Source organism: Pan troglodytes, chromosome 21 (assembly GCF_028858775.2).
Source record: "Pan troglodytes isolate AG18354 chromosome 21, NHGRI_mPanTro3-v2.0_pri, whole genome shotgun sequence".
Lineage (NCBI taxonomy): Eukaryota > Metazoa > Chordata > Mammalia > Primates > Hominidae > Pan > Pan troglodytes.
The window spans coordinates 42,086,489-42,099,877 of record NC_072419.2 but is presented as its reverse complement, the minus strand read 5'-3'; the positions used below and the strand labels follow the sequence as shown (position 1 = coordinate 42,099,877).

Genomic DNA, 13,389 nt, shown 5'->3' with positions numbered 1-13,389 from the left:
AATCGAGGGTCCTCTATTGTGACTGTTTCATAATAAGGCCAGGTCTGAAAGCTCTAGAGATTCCAAAACTATAATTAAGTTTATTTGTGTACATATCTCTCTTCTAGGACCTCAAAAGAGCAGAGACCACCATACTATGTTCATATGGGATCCCCAGCACCTAGCACACACTAGGCACATAGGTTTTCACTGGAGGCAGGAAGGAGTACCTAAATACTCAACAAATAAAAGTTTAATTTGTTCTACAGGGAAAAATAATAAACAAGGAAATATTTTTTCAAGTCCCCCAAACTATTCTGAAAGCAGCCAGGTTTGAGAACAGCCAGCAGAAATATAAACTGAAATTGCCCTTCTTGTTGGGAGTTCAGGGAGGAGATGGCAATTTGAGTCAAAACTAAAAAGGTTATACCTTTGAACTAGAATAAATTCCTAGAAATAAAATTAGCTAAAATAATAATCAGACTTGTGTACCTGGATTTACAAATATCCTTAATGACCATTTGGGAATTGGTTACACAAAGTAGTTACATACATATTACAGAATACTACATAGCTGTTAAAAATTATATTCTCAGAATATTAAGGAACATGGGGAAATGTTAGTTAAAAGAGCAGTACTATATTAATGTACCACAACTCCAATTTTGAAAATAAATAAATACACACACATGTATGTTCAATAAAAAACACAGAAAGATGTATACATCAAATTGTTAAGTCAAGTTACACACCAAAACGTTAAGAACAATGATATCTGTTTGATGGAATTATAGTTTTTATTTTCTTTGTGCTTTGTACTTATATATTTTTCTACAGTAAACGTATTATAACTTCAAAAACATAAGTGTTACTAATATAGAGACTATCAAAACATTTATAAGGCAGTGCAGTCCTACAGAAAAAAAAAAAAACTCAATCTATTCCAATAGTATATGAAAAACCTTTGAAATTGCCCATGACAGATAACTCTAGCCAAACCACTGTACCCTCTTGGAAAAGAAGTCAAGTCCAGGAGCCTTGGGCCTGTGCTTAAGGGCCTACCGGGCTAAGGTCAGACACTCAGAGGCCATTGGGAAATGAGAAATGAAGCATGGCACCCAGAAATCCTCACTGGGTAAGGCACCCACCTCCAAGCCAAAGCACTGTGAGTGCTATCCATCAATTTACTGAGTATCGCAGAGTAAACAGATGAACAATTGTTATCTAGAGCCCTGGACTTCCACTTGGGAAGGTTCTGGATATAACCTGCCAATTCTGGACAAGTTTATAATTCTGTCCTCTATATTAACTCGTTCTACAAACCTAACACAAAAATTGCCAAATTTAAGGCCAAAATAATGTTTTAGAGTATTGTATGGCTCCTTACATGCCTGAGAGACAAGTGAACAAAGAAAAAGCATCATCAGGGCCAAAGCTTTACGTAATAATTTTGTTAATTTTCTGAAAAGGAAAACCAGCAAAAGGCAAAAACATTCTTGAGGTTACCACTAAAGGTATCATGTATCAAAATCCTTTGAATCGGCTGGGCATGGTGGCTCATGCCTTGTAATCTCAGCACTTTGGGAGGCCAAGGTAGGCAGATCACCTGAGGTCAGGACTTCAAGACCAGCCTGGCCAACATGGTGAAACCCCCATCTCTATTAAAAATACAAAAATTAGCTGGGCATAGTGGTGCATGCCTGTAGTCCCAGCTACTCAGGAGGCTGAGGAAGGAGAATCGCTTGAACCCGGGAGGTGGAGTTTACAGTGAGCCTAGATTGCATCACTGTACTCCAGCCTAGGCTACAGAGTGAGACTCCATCTCAAAAAAAAAAAAAAAAAAATTTCTTAGAAACTTATGAATAGGCCAGACATGGTGGCCCACACCTGTAATCCCAGCACTTTGGGAGTCCAAGGTGGGCGGATCACTTGAGGTCAGGAGTTCAGGACCACCCTGGCCAACATGGTGAAATCCCGTCTACTAAAAATACAAAAATTAGCCAGGCGTGGTGGCACATGCCTGTAATCCCAGCAAATCAGGAGGCTGAGACGAGAATCACTTTAACTTGGGAGGCGGAGTTTGCACTGAGCAGAGATTGGGCCACTGCACTTCAGTCTGGGTGACAGACAGAGACTCAGTCTCAAAAAAAACACAACTTACAAATATACATACAGAAGAATTCATTAAAAATCTCTGATAAGTAGAATCATTTCATCATCACAAAGACACAACAGAGGGCCAGGCGCAATGGCTCATGCCTGTAATCCTAGCATTGTGGGAGGCCGAGGTGGGCGGATTGCCTGAGCTCAGGAGTTTGAGACCAGCCTGGACAACATGGTGAAACCCTGTCTCAACCAAAATACAAAAAATGAGCCGGGCGTGGTGGCACGCGCCTAGTCTCAGCTACTTGGGAGGCTGAGGCAGGAGAATCACTTGAACTGGGGAGGCGGGGAAGTTGCAGTGGGCCAAGATTGCGCCACTGCACACCAGCCCAGGCAACAGAACAAGACTCTGTCTCCAAAAAAAAAAAAACCAAAAACCAAAGACACAACAGGTTATAGCATCACCAAATATTGTCACATCAACTACTATCCAAGCAGATGAGTAGCAAGTTATGATGCCTCAGTGATAAAATCTTTTACTAAATTGCTAAATTAGCTGTCTCAACAGCTGAAATTAGTAATAATCAGGATTTTTAAAAACACCAATATCCAAATTTTGATCTCTATTTTCCCCTCAACTATTAAAACATAAACACAAAAAAGACAAAAGGGGAAAAATCATGAAGAAAGTAGGCAACACTTCTAGATGGCCCGTATCTATGCAAACCATATTTCCAGTATCAAAACTGAGGCCCCATGCTCAGGCAAGTACATGCATGGTGACTGGAACAACAGGATACCAAAATCACAAACCAGGCACATCTAGCACAAGTGGCTGCCAAATCTGTGCCAAATGATAGCTCTGTAAACCACCAAGTAATGGTCCTAAGCTAAAAGACAGAGCTAGATGGACAGAAAACATACTGGAGGTCTCCTCAAGCAATTCAACAAGTTTCCTGTATGGCTAACAGCTCTTGTGGGGCGCAGGGTACAGAGAGAAGAAAAGAATAACCATTGTTGAAAAAAGATTAGGAGAACAGAATATAGGCAATGGTATCCAAGCATTTGGCACTTTTGAAAAAAAATCTCTGTTAAAAGGAAACAGTGGCCAGACACAGTGGCTCACACCTGTAATCCCAGCACCTTGGGAGGCCGAGGCAGGTGGATCACCTGAGGTCAGGAGTTCGAGACCAGCCTGACCAATACGGTGAAACCCCGTCTCTACTAAAAATACAAAAAAATTAGCCAGGCGTGGTGGCGTGCGCCTATAATCCCAGCAACTCAGGAGGCTGAGACGGGAGAATTGCTTGAACCCAGGAGGTGGAGGTTGCAGTGAGCCAAGATCGCACCATTGTACTCCAGCCTGGGCGACAGAGCGGGACTCTGTTTCTAAATAAACAAATAAATAAATAGGAAACAGCAAAGAGACAAATATTTACAACTTCTGAAAACTTGTGTATTATTTTCTGGTGAAATTGTGTCAGATGGAGGAAATAAACACTTGCCATCATAAACAAATGTAATGTCTTTATTTGAGGAAACAAAACTACAATGTTAGCATTATTCATAACACAAAGCACAAAACCACATTTCTCACCTGATCTTTGGAAAAAGCTTTGACATGAATATGTTTGACAGTCTGAACTACTCCATCATAAAATTTCACAGTGTAAGTACCTAAAATTCAAGAAGATATCATGATTTTAACTCACAATTTCATGAAAGTGGTAACTTTTCAAAGTATAAACACAAGGGATCTCCAACCACATAATAAGCTTATAGGAGTTTAAAACTGTTTAAGAATCATATTCAGTCTTACTTATGTCCAAGATAACAGTATGCTTATCTTCATTTCTTAGTTAAGATTAGTTTTCTACCTACGTAAATTGAAATCCATCAAAAAAATAAACTTGTTTTTAGATGCTTCATTAAAATAAAAAAAATTTCACTGAATTTAAGTGAAGAACAAAGAGCAGTAAAACAATTAAGAATGTGAGTAAAATGCAGACTTATTTATTCCTTGGTGAATTTTTCACTTTTATAATTTAATCTTTACGTTCCGGGATCGGGGGCAGTAATAGCTCTCAAGTTTTAAAAGGAACATCATGGCTCACGCCTGTAATCCCAGCACTTTGGGAGGCCAAGGCAGGCGGATGACGAGGTCAGGAGTTCGAGACCAGCCTGGCCAACATAGTGAAACCCGTCTCTACTAAAAATACAAAAAATTAGCCGTGCTTGGTGGCAGGCACCTGTAATCCCAGCTACTCGGGAGGCTGAGGCAGGAGAATCACTTGAACTGGGGAGGCGGAGGTTGCAGTGAGCCAAGATCCTGCCATTGCACTCCACTCCAGGCTAGGCAACAGAGCAAGACTCCTTCTCCAGAAAAAAACAAAAAAACAAAACAAAACAAAAAAAAGGAACATCATTCAGCTAAAGGTATTGTGTTTCAAGAGATGTGTTCTATTTCCACAACTCAAAATCCATTTGAATTATCTTCATGATACAATGTTTTAAAATAGAGACTTGGTCAAAACACAAAATGTTTGCTGCTACATTGTTAGTTTTTTTCCGCTACACTGTTAGTTTTTTCCCATTAGAAAAAAATTATTCAATAAAGATCCGTCCCTGCTAAAAACCTTAAGCTGGAAACCCAGATAATCTTATCTTCCCAAATAAGGTGTCCAACTACAGAAGTTCTCATTAGTTGTACCCAAACAACACTTTCAAATTTTGCATCTTAGAGCCAATTCATGCCCCACCCATTTTTGCCCCAGGGATTTAAAATAATCACAATTAATCTTGTCAAGATTCAGTAAACCATTGGTGATCACGTAATGGTTTCCACTAGTAAACAGGTTTTTCTCTTTTTAGAACCAATTCCCCCACCCCCTGCAAAAAACCCTGAGGCCTGGGAGCCGAAGAATGCAACAACAAAGTTAAGACCTGGTTTTCTCCTTCTGATACATTCTCTTCCCATACCCCTCCACCGCCAGTCCTCAACAGGGCCTAGTCAATGGCTAATCACGGGTACCAAATGAAGTCCAAAAGTATTCAACCTCCAACACAATCTGACCCCAATAATTTTCCAAACCTTATTTCCCATTACCACCATCCAATACCCACCAACTCAAAGTGACAAGCTACCCACTGAAACTGCCAGCGACACTTCTAACTCCACATCTGTATTAAAAGTGTTTTCCTTCTGGGAATGTGTCACTCACTGATCTTTAAGTGCCTGGCTCAAATACCCACAACAGTTCTGTAAAAGCTTCCGGGCTTTTCAGCTACTAATGATTACCCCCGATCTGAACTTCTTAGGCTCATTTGGCACCAGCCTACAGAGCTTCAAACTTAGGTCTACCTTCATATAAGTACAGATCACAACTCAAAAGCAGGCTCTTCAAGGCCAGAGACCACAACTTATACCACTTTCTTCCACACACAGTACCTGCCTCAGAGTAAACCAGTGCTTCTCAAAGTGTGGTCCCACAGCAGCAGCATGAGCAACTGCTGGGAACTCATTAGAAATGCAAGTTACCAGTCCCACCTCAGATACACTGAAACAGCAACTGGGAACAGGGCACAGGAATGTGCATTTTTAACAACTCCTTCAGGTGATAATGATGTACACCAAAGTCCAAGAACCACTGCCATAGACAATTAGTAATTACCTACTGACCTTTATTCCTGGTAATTACAAAATAAAGGTGATTATTTGTCACAGGTGTCACCAATACATGACGAAACTAGCTAGCAAGACATAGACAAACTTTGATGTTCTCACTTATTTGTAGGAGCTAAAAATTAAAACAATTGAACTTATGGAGATAGAGAGTAGAGGGAGGGTTACCAGAGGCTAGGAAGGGTAGTAGGCAGGGGTGGGGGAACGTGTCGATGGTTAAGGGGTACAAAAAAGTTAGAAAGAATGAATAAGATCTAGTATTTGCTAGCACAACAGGGTGACTATAGTCAAAAATAACTGTACATTTTAAAATAACTTGGCCAGGCGTGATGGCTCACGCCTGTAATCCCAGCACTTTGGGAGACCGAGGCGGGTGAATCACTTGAGGTCAGGAGTTCAAGACCTGTCTGGCCAACATGGTGAAACCCTGTCTCTACTGAAAAAATGCAAAAAACATTAGCCAGGTATGGTGGTGGGCACCTGCAATCCCAGCTACTCAGGAGGCTGAGGCAAGAGAATCGCCTGAACCCAGGAAGTGGAGGTTGCAGTGAGCCAAGATCACACCACTGCACTCCAGACTGGGCAACAGAATGAAACTCTGCCTAAAAAAAATAAAAAATAAAAATAAAATAACTACATAATTGGATTGTTTGTAACAAAGGATAAATGCTTGGCGTGATATATACCCCCATTTACCCTGATGTGATTATTACACATTGCATACCTGTATCAAGATATCTCATGTAACTCATAAATACATACACCCACTTATGTACCCACAAAAATTAAAAATTTTTTAAAAAATTAAAAATATAAAAAAAAGAAACTGGCTAGCAAACAAGATATAAAGATACATAGTTATGCCTGGTTGGGTTAAAACATCAGCAATTAGATGACAACAACAATTAGATGAACAGGCTATGATAAAAGGATAAGAACATAAAAGGATAAGAGCATAAACAATTATCTACACAGGCAGCTCAGCAATGACTTATGAGTACTTACAACAAAGGTCTGGGTTCCTGTTTTTCCCTGCCTATATTGTGAGGGTGTTGGCAAGCAAAGCAGTTATGATAAACAATGCTATGGAATTCTAAACAGAACCCTCTCAAGCAACCATGGTGCAACTCTGGCAAGTCTGGGGACGGAGATGGGGGGATGGGAGTTTTAAGACTCCAGTTATCTTGAAATCTTAAATATTATGTGTGCCAACAAACCACCCAAGACTCTACTTTCAACTATTTTATCAACAAAGTTAGTTCAGGATCAATTACATCAAAATGAAAACTGCCATTTTTACAGGCATTTCCAACATCCAAAAGTCAATATTGAGTAATGTTACCTAACAGTCCAACATTTTCAGCTACTTGGAGTTAATTTTGAAGGTTACTCCTGATGGCAGATTCCAGAAGGAGGACTTACATAAAAGGAACCTGAGTTCCATGATTAAGTCTGAGACAGCTATCTTTGGAATCCAAGCCTGTCTACTGACCTCCAACCAATTTTTTCCCACCACCCCGCACTGCCTATTGCTCAAGCTCCTCAGGCTAATTCCAAACCACAGACCCATTTCAGAGTGCTGAAATGACCCAAACTATGGCCAAAGGTGCTAAGGGATGACCGTCCTTAGATATATCTCGGTCTTTGATCCTTTTAACTTCCAAAGGACTACAAAGGATCATCTTGAAACTTTCCCCTTTAATCATGCTAAACACAGCCTAACTTGGGCTTCAATAAATCAGACAGAATAATGGACAACAGAGAGGCCCAAATTTTACTCTGATGGTTTCATGTATATTACTAAAAGATTGTCTTCACATGGAATCCTCCCGTAGGTAGCTAATAATAGAGTTCTCCTGTGGCCACAAACACTACCTAACAAACAACATGTAAATGAAGGAACTCAAAATAAGTGTATCCTGTTCCATCTCCTCTAACGTGACAGAAGGGCTACCTGCCTCAGACTCCCTCAAGGAGTTTTTGTCCTTAGACTTTAAGATGAAACAAAGATTCCTGGTCTTGCCCCTCTGAGGGTTAAGGACTCAGCATTGCAGACAATCTTATAGCAGTCAGTAACACTAAAAGGGTTCTAAGAACAAAACTAGAGATGCATAACAAGCTCATGTTCTCTAGGACCAAAGACATAGGGATAATACATGGGTGATTTTGGATTGGACAGATTTCTGTTGCTCATGAAATCTACCACAGCCAATATTCCAGGGCCTCTTTTTTTCTTAGAAACAGGGTCTTCATCGGCCGGGCATGGTGGCTCACGCCTGTAATCCCAGCACTTTGGGAGGTGGAAGCGGGCGGATCACTTGAGGTCAGGAGTTCAAGACCAGTCTGGCCAACGTGGTGAAACCCCATCTCTACAAAAATACAAAAATTAGCTGGGCATGATGGTGGGTGCCAGTAATCCCAGCTACTCGGGAGGCTGAGGCAGAGGAATCACTCGAACCTGGGAGGCAGAGGTTGTAGTGATCTGACATTGCGCCACTGCACTCCAGCCTGGGCAACAGAGCAAGACTCCATCTCAAAAAAAAAAAGAAAGAAAGAAAGAAATAGGGTCTTCGTCACCCATCCTGGAGTGTAGTGGTACGAACCTAGCTCACTGCAGCCTCAAACTCCTGGGCTCAAGCAATCCTACTGTCTCTGCCTCACAAGTGGCTGGGACTACAGGCATGCACCAACATGTCCAGCCAATTTTTTATTTTTTAGTTTTTTGTAGAGATAGCGGGGCATTGGAGTCTATGTTACCCAGGCTGGTCTCAAACTCCCAGCCTCAAACAATCCTGCCTCCTCAACTTCCAAAAGCACTGGAATTACAGATGTGTGCCATCCTGCCCAGCGTCCAGGGCTTCTTTTCTATCTCATTCACTCTTCGGAAGTCAGATTATTCCAGAATGCCACAGATGGAAAACGGAGGGTTTTCAAACATGTTTTCTCAGGCTGGTCTGAAAGTAGTGAGTTATCTCAATTGATGGTTCACAGTTAGTTACAGATCGAACTTCTTGTTCTACTCTTTCCTTTCTTCTCACAACTGCTTTCAACTAGTCTTTTCTTTTTTTTTTTTCTTTTTTTTTTTTGAGACGAGTCTTGCTCTGTTGCCCAGGCTGGAGTGCAGTGGCTCGACCTTGGCTCACTGCAACCTCCGCCTCCTGGATTCAAGTGATTCTCCTGCCTCAGCCTCCCGAGTAGCTGAGATTACAGGTGCGTGCCACCATGGCCGGCTACTTTTTGTATTTTTAGTAGAGACGGGTTTCACCATGTTGGACAGGCTGGTCTTGAACTCCTGACCTCAGGTGATCCACCTGCCTCGACCTCCAAAAGTGCTGGGATTACAGGAGTCAGCCACCACACCTGGACCGGCCCTTTTTAGAAAAAAAAAAAAAAGGAAAAAAAGATTAGTCAGGTCGGGCAAGGTGGCTCACGCCTGTAATTCCAATACTTTGGGAGGCCGAGGCGGGTGGATCATGAGGTCAGGAGTTCAAGACCAGCCTAACCAACACGGTGAAACCCCGTCTCTACTAAAAATGCAAATATTAGCCAGGCGTGGTGGCACACACCTGTAATCCCAGCTACTCGGGAGGCTGACACAGGAGAATCAGTTGAACCCAGGAGGCGGAGGTTGCAGTGAGCTGAGATCGAGCCACTGCACTCCAGCATGGGCAACAGAGGGAGACTCCGTCTCAAAAAAAAAAAAAAGTTTTCTTGAAGTCCTTAGGCTTCCACAGATTGAGGGGTGGGGATGTGCATATGTTTGTGGGCATGCCTTCCCCTCCCTCTAAGTATTTTCTTCTTAGCAATTTTACATTTTGGGTTTAGGTTCTGTGGCCAATACAACACTCATCTATTCCCACTCCCTCTTTGACTTCTAACTGCTCAAAAGAGTCCAGAGCAAAGGCAGTGAACCACCCATAATCACTGAGCAGGAACTGGGACCAGACCCTGTCTCCCAACCATGGTTCTCAAGACAACACCGGCTCCAGAAAGTGCAGACCACTACATCCACTCTCGCATTCTATCAGTGAACACCTGGACCTAATTGACAACACCTGCCCTCTTAGGAAAACCCTGCTCCAAAGAGGCAGCCTGGTACTGTGGGAATGACAGTTTAGGGACTCTGTAGAACCACAGACCTCCATGCAGATCTCAGCTCTACCATCCAAGCGCTTTATAACCTCAAGCAGTTTCCCCCGTGAGCTTAGTTCCTCATCTGCAAAATAAGAATGGGGTTAATGGCAATAACCTTTCCATGTTTGTGTAAAGACTAAATACGATAAGATATGGAAACAACCTAGCACAGGGCCTGTCACAGACCACGGGATCAATACCACCAAGTCACCCTAAAAGGGAAGCACAGCACATTGACATCTTTTTTTTTTTTTTTTTGGAGACGGAGTCTCGCTCTGTCGCCCAGGCTAGAGTGCAGTATGGCGCAATCTCAGCTCACTGCAACTTCTGCCTCCTGAGTTCAAGCGATTCTTCTGTCTCAGCCTCCCGAGTAGCTGGGACTACAGGCACATGCTACCACGCCAGGTTAATTTTTCTATTTTTAGTAGATACTAGGTTTCACCATGCTGGCCAGGCTGGTCTTGAACTCCTGACCTCAGGTAATCCACTGCCCCCACCCCTCAAAGTGCTGGGATTACAGGCATAAGCCACTGTGCCTGGCCAGACATTGACATCGTTAAAGGCTATCTAGGCAAAAAAAAAAAAGGGGGGGGGGGTGGGGGTTGGGGGGGGGAAGCACAATCCCTCTTCCCCCAATAGAAGAAAACAGCCAAGCTAGCACCTGCACGTGTGGGCCTAAATCTTCCTTTTCTCTTTCTACAAAGCTGTTCACATAGTATCAGCCTCCCCACATTTCAAATGTAGAATCAGTTACAGCATGAAGAAAACAAAAAATAAGAGCTGCTTCAGCCAGAGACTCTAGAAACAAGATTATTTCCATAGCATCTCCTGTTATAAATGCAGACTTCAGTCACTGCCCCAGAGACTGAACTGGCAGGGTAGGTAGGGGACATGACCCAAAAATATGCATATTTTTTAGGAAGAAGGAGCTGATTTACCTGCTCATTCAAGTTAAAGAACCACAGATCAACAGAAAGGACCAATTCCCCATTTTGTCATAAATGCTAACCTACACAGTAGTTTCCTTAAAGAAAATCACTTACAGAGCAGAGTTGTACACTACTGGGGGCAAAAAGCCCTGACAGACAACTGACTCTGCTAATCCTTGTGTGAAAAAAAGGGGAGATTCAGGAGGCTGAGGCGGGTGGATCATTTGAGGTCAGGAGTTCCAGACCAGCCTGGCCAATACAGTGAAACTCTGTCTCTCCTACAAATGCAAAAATTAAAGCAGCAGCTTCATTGCTGCAGTTCTATCTTCACCTTCACGATGTTTCCCTTGGTCAAAAACAAACTCAGTCATCTCCAAGTTCGAAGCATTCAGCAAACAATGGCAAGGCAGAGCCACCAGAAACATACACCTGATTTTCATAACAAATATGGTAATACTGTATTAGCTAGTGGACCCACTTTCTGTATTGCTATGTGGACATATATAACAACACAAATTGGAATAGAATGGAACCCATCCCCTGTTGGCAGAGTCACCCCCCAAAATGGAGAGAACAGTAATCATACCAGCTGGTGTAATAATGAATTGTTTAAAAAACAGCTCATAATTGATGCCAAGTTAAAGCACTGTGTACCCATTAAGATATGGCATTATTGAAGAAATAAAGTACATTTGAAACCTTAAAAATATATATATATATAAATTAGCCAGATGTGGTGTGGCGTGTGCCTGTAGTCCCAGCTGCTCAGGAGGCTGAGGCAGGAGAATTGCTTGAACCCAGGAGGCGGAGGTTGCAGTGAGCAGAGATTGTGCCACTGCACTCCAGCCTGGACAACAGAGCAAGATTCTGTCACCAAAAAAAAAAAAAAAAAAAAAAACGGAGGGGGAAGCTAAGCAGCCCCAGCAAAGAGGTGAGGTCAGCTCACCAGAGATGGCTTCCAAACAAAGATTCCCTGAAAGTAGAAACCCATCTTTTACTGTCTTTTGTAACAACACAGACTGAGGGTCTAACAAGGCTACCAACTGCCGCTGCCTTCATACTAAATAATGCTTAATCTCCACTGCTGAAGAACCATTCCAGGTGAAAAAAGCTAAATAATATGGCATTATATGCCCTATTTTCCGAGTGCTAACAGACTTCCTTAAGAAACTAAAGTTGTTATTTAATTCTGATTCAATCATGCCAGACTCCTCAGTGCCAGCAGCTGCCACTTCCACACTCTGGCTACAGTCCCCACCCACCAGCCTGCTCAACACTCAGCCTTAGCAAAACATCCAAGGAGATTAAGAGTGGCAAGAAAATCAGACCAAGCCTTCTAAAGATAAATCTACAAGGCATGACTTCACTATATCCCCTGCCTCCTCCTGGCAGCACCAACAAGACATAAGTGACATTTACAGGAAATAAAGGGGCCGCCTTGCCGGCAGAGCTTCTCCTCGCAGGGCCATTAAGCTGGTGGCCACTGCTATGGATGAACCTGAGGCACAGCAGAAAATACCAAGGAAAGAGTGAAAAGAGAGACTAGCATTGTCGCTCCCAATCCCACAAGTAATCCCACAGTGAATCGTGATGAAGCAGAAACTGACCATCAGCTCTAATCCAAACCTAATCATTTTTGAAATCATTATTTCAAAGAGTTTCTGATCCATCCCACACACAAACACAAAACCTTATAGAGACAGGTGCCTACCATGATTAACCTGCACCATCCTGCCCTGCCTCCTCCTGGTAGCTCTATTTCAGCAGCTACTTCATTCTACCTTGAAGCAGGTCTTCTTTTGTTTTACTTCATGATGCCAAGCTCTGGGCTCTGCAGGTATTAGATCTAAACAGTAGATTACTAAGCCTTCATTGCCTCCACCAAGACACCTTCCCACCCCTCTTAGAGGCATTAATTATCTTCATCTCTGAATCAGACATAGATCTGAGCTCCTACAAAGGCTAGCTTTCCTTCACAATCTGGGTTGCCAATAGTACTACCCAGCCTGCCCCACTAACTTTCTGTTTCAGGATTGCCCCTCTCCCATATCCTCTCCTCCCTCTTCCAGTTAGTCCCAAAAACCAGTCAATGTGTCAGCATAATACAGGACTTCAGACCCAAGAACCTCAGGACAACAGGTTTTGGCAGAAATTTCCATTCATTTTCATGTCCTTCAATTAACTAAATTTCACTGGACAGAATATGGAGCTTCAGAAACAATATATTAGCGTTGCAAATGACCATTTTAGGAACTATCATAGCCTCGAGACTCTCCCTCCTATAATTTTAGCTTATGGAGGAAGCACAACTGAAAAGACTTTTTTTTTTTTTTTTTTTTAAGAGACAGAGTCTCGTTCTGCTGCCCAGGCTGGAGTACAATGACACTATCACAGCTTGCTGCAGCCTCAAACTCCTAGGCTCAAGGGATCTTCCCACCTCAGCCATGCGAGTAGCTAGGACTACAGGAACATGTCACCACACTCATCTAATTTTTTTTTCATAGTGAGATGAGGTCTCACTATGTTGCCCAGGCTGGTCTCAAATTCCTGGCCTCAAGTGAT

At 42.5% G+C, this 13,389-nt stretch overlaps 2 protein-coding genes across 10 annotated transcripts in view; one reads left to right on the top strand and one right to left on the bottom strand.

Annotated features, from left to right (window-relative positions):
* Positions 1-13,389, bottom strand: part of PHF20 (PHD finger protein 20) — a 184,482-nt gene that overhangs the window by 90,250 nt on the left and 80,843 nt on the right. For 5 of the 9 annotated variants that reach the window (XM_001165874.6, XM_054674689.2, XM_016937807.4 and 2 more), the window contains one exon: positions 3,680-3,759. The exons of the other annotated variants lie outside the window; for them this stretch is intronic. In XM_001165874.6, the coding sequence (XP_001165874.4) occupies positions 3,680-3,759 (80 nt within the window). The remainder of the gene's footprint in view (positions 1-3,679; positions 3,760-13,389) is intronic. 9 annotated transcript variants of the gene reach the window in all.
* Positions 11,149-11,534, top strand: LOC107970008 (cytochrome c oxidase subunit 7B, mitochondrial-like). The gene has a single exon (XM_054674694.1). The coding sequence runs from the start codon at positions 11,166-11,168 to the stop codon at positions 11,502-11,504; it is 339 nt and encodes a 112-aa protein (XP_054530669.1). The 5' UTR covers positions 11,149-11,165; the 3' UTR covers positions 11,505-11,534.

Coding starts and splice junctions, on each gene's coding strand:
- LOC107970008 (XM_054674694.1), top strand. CDS start 11,166: ATGTTTCCCTTGGTCAAAAACAAACTCAGTCATCTCCAAGTTCGAAGC.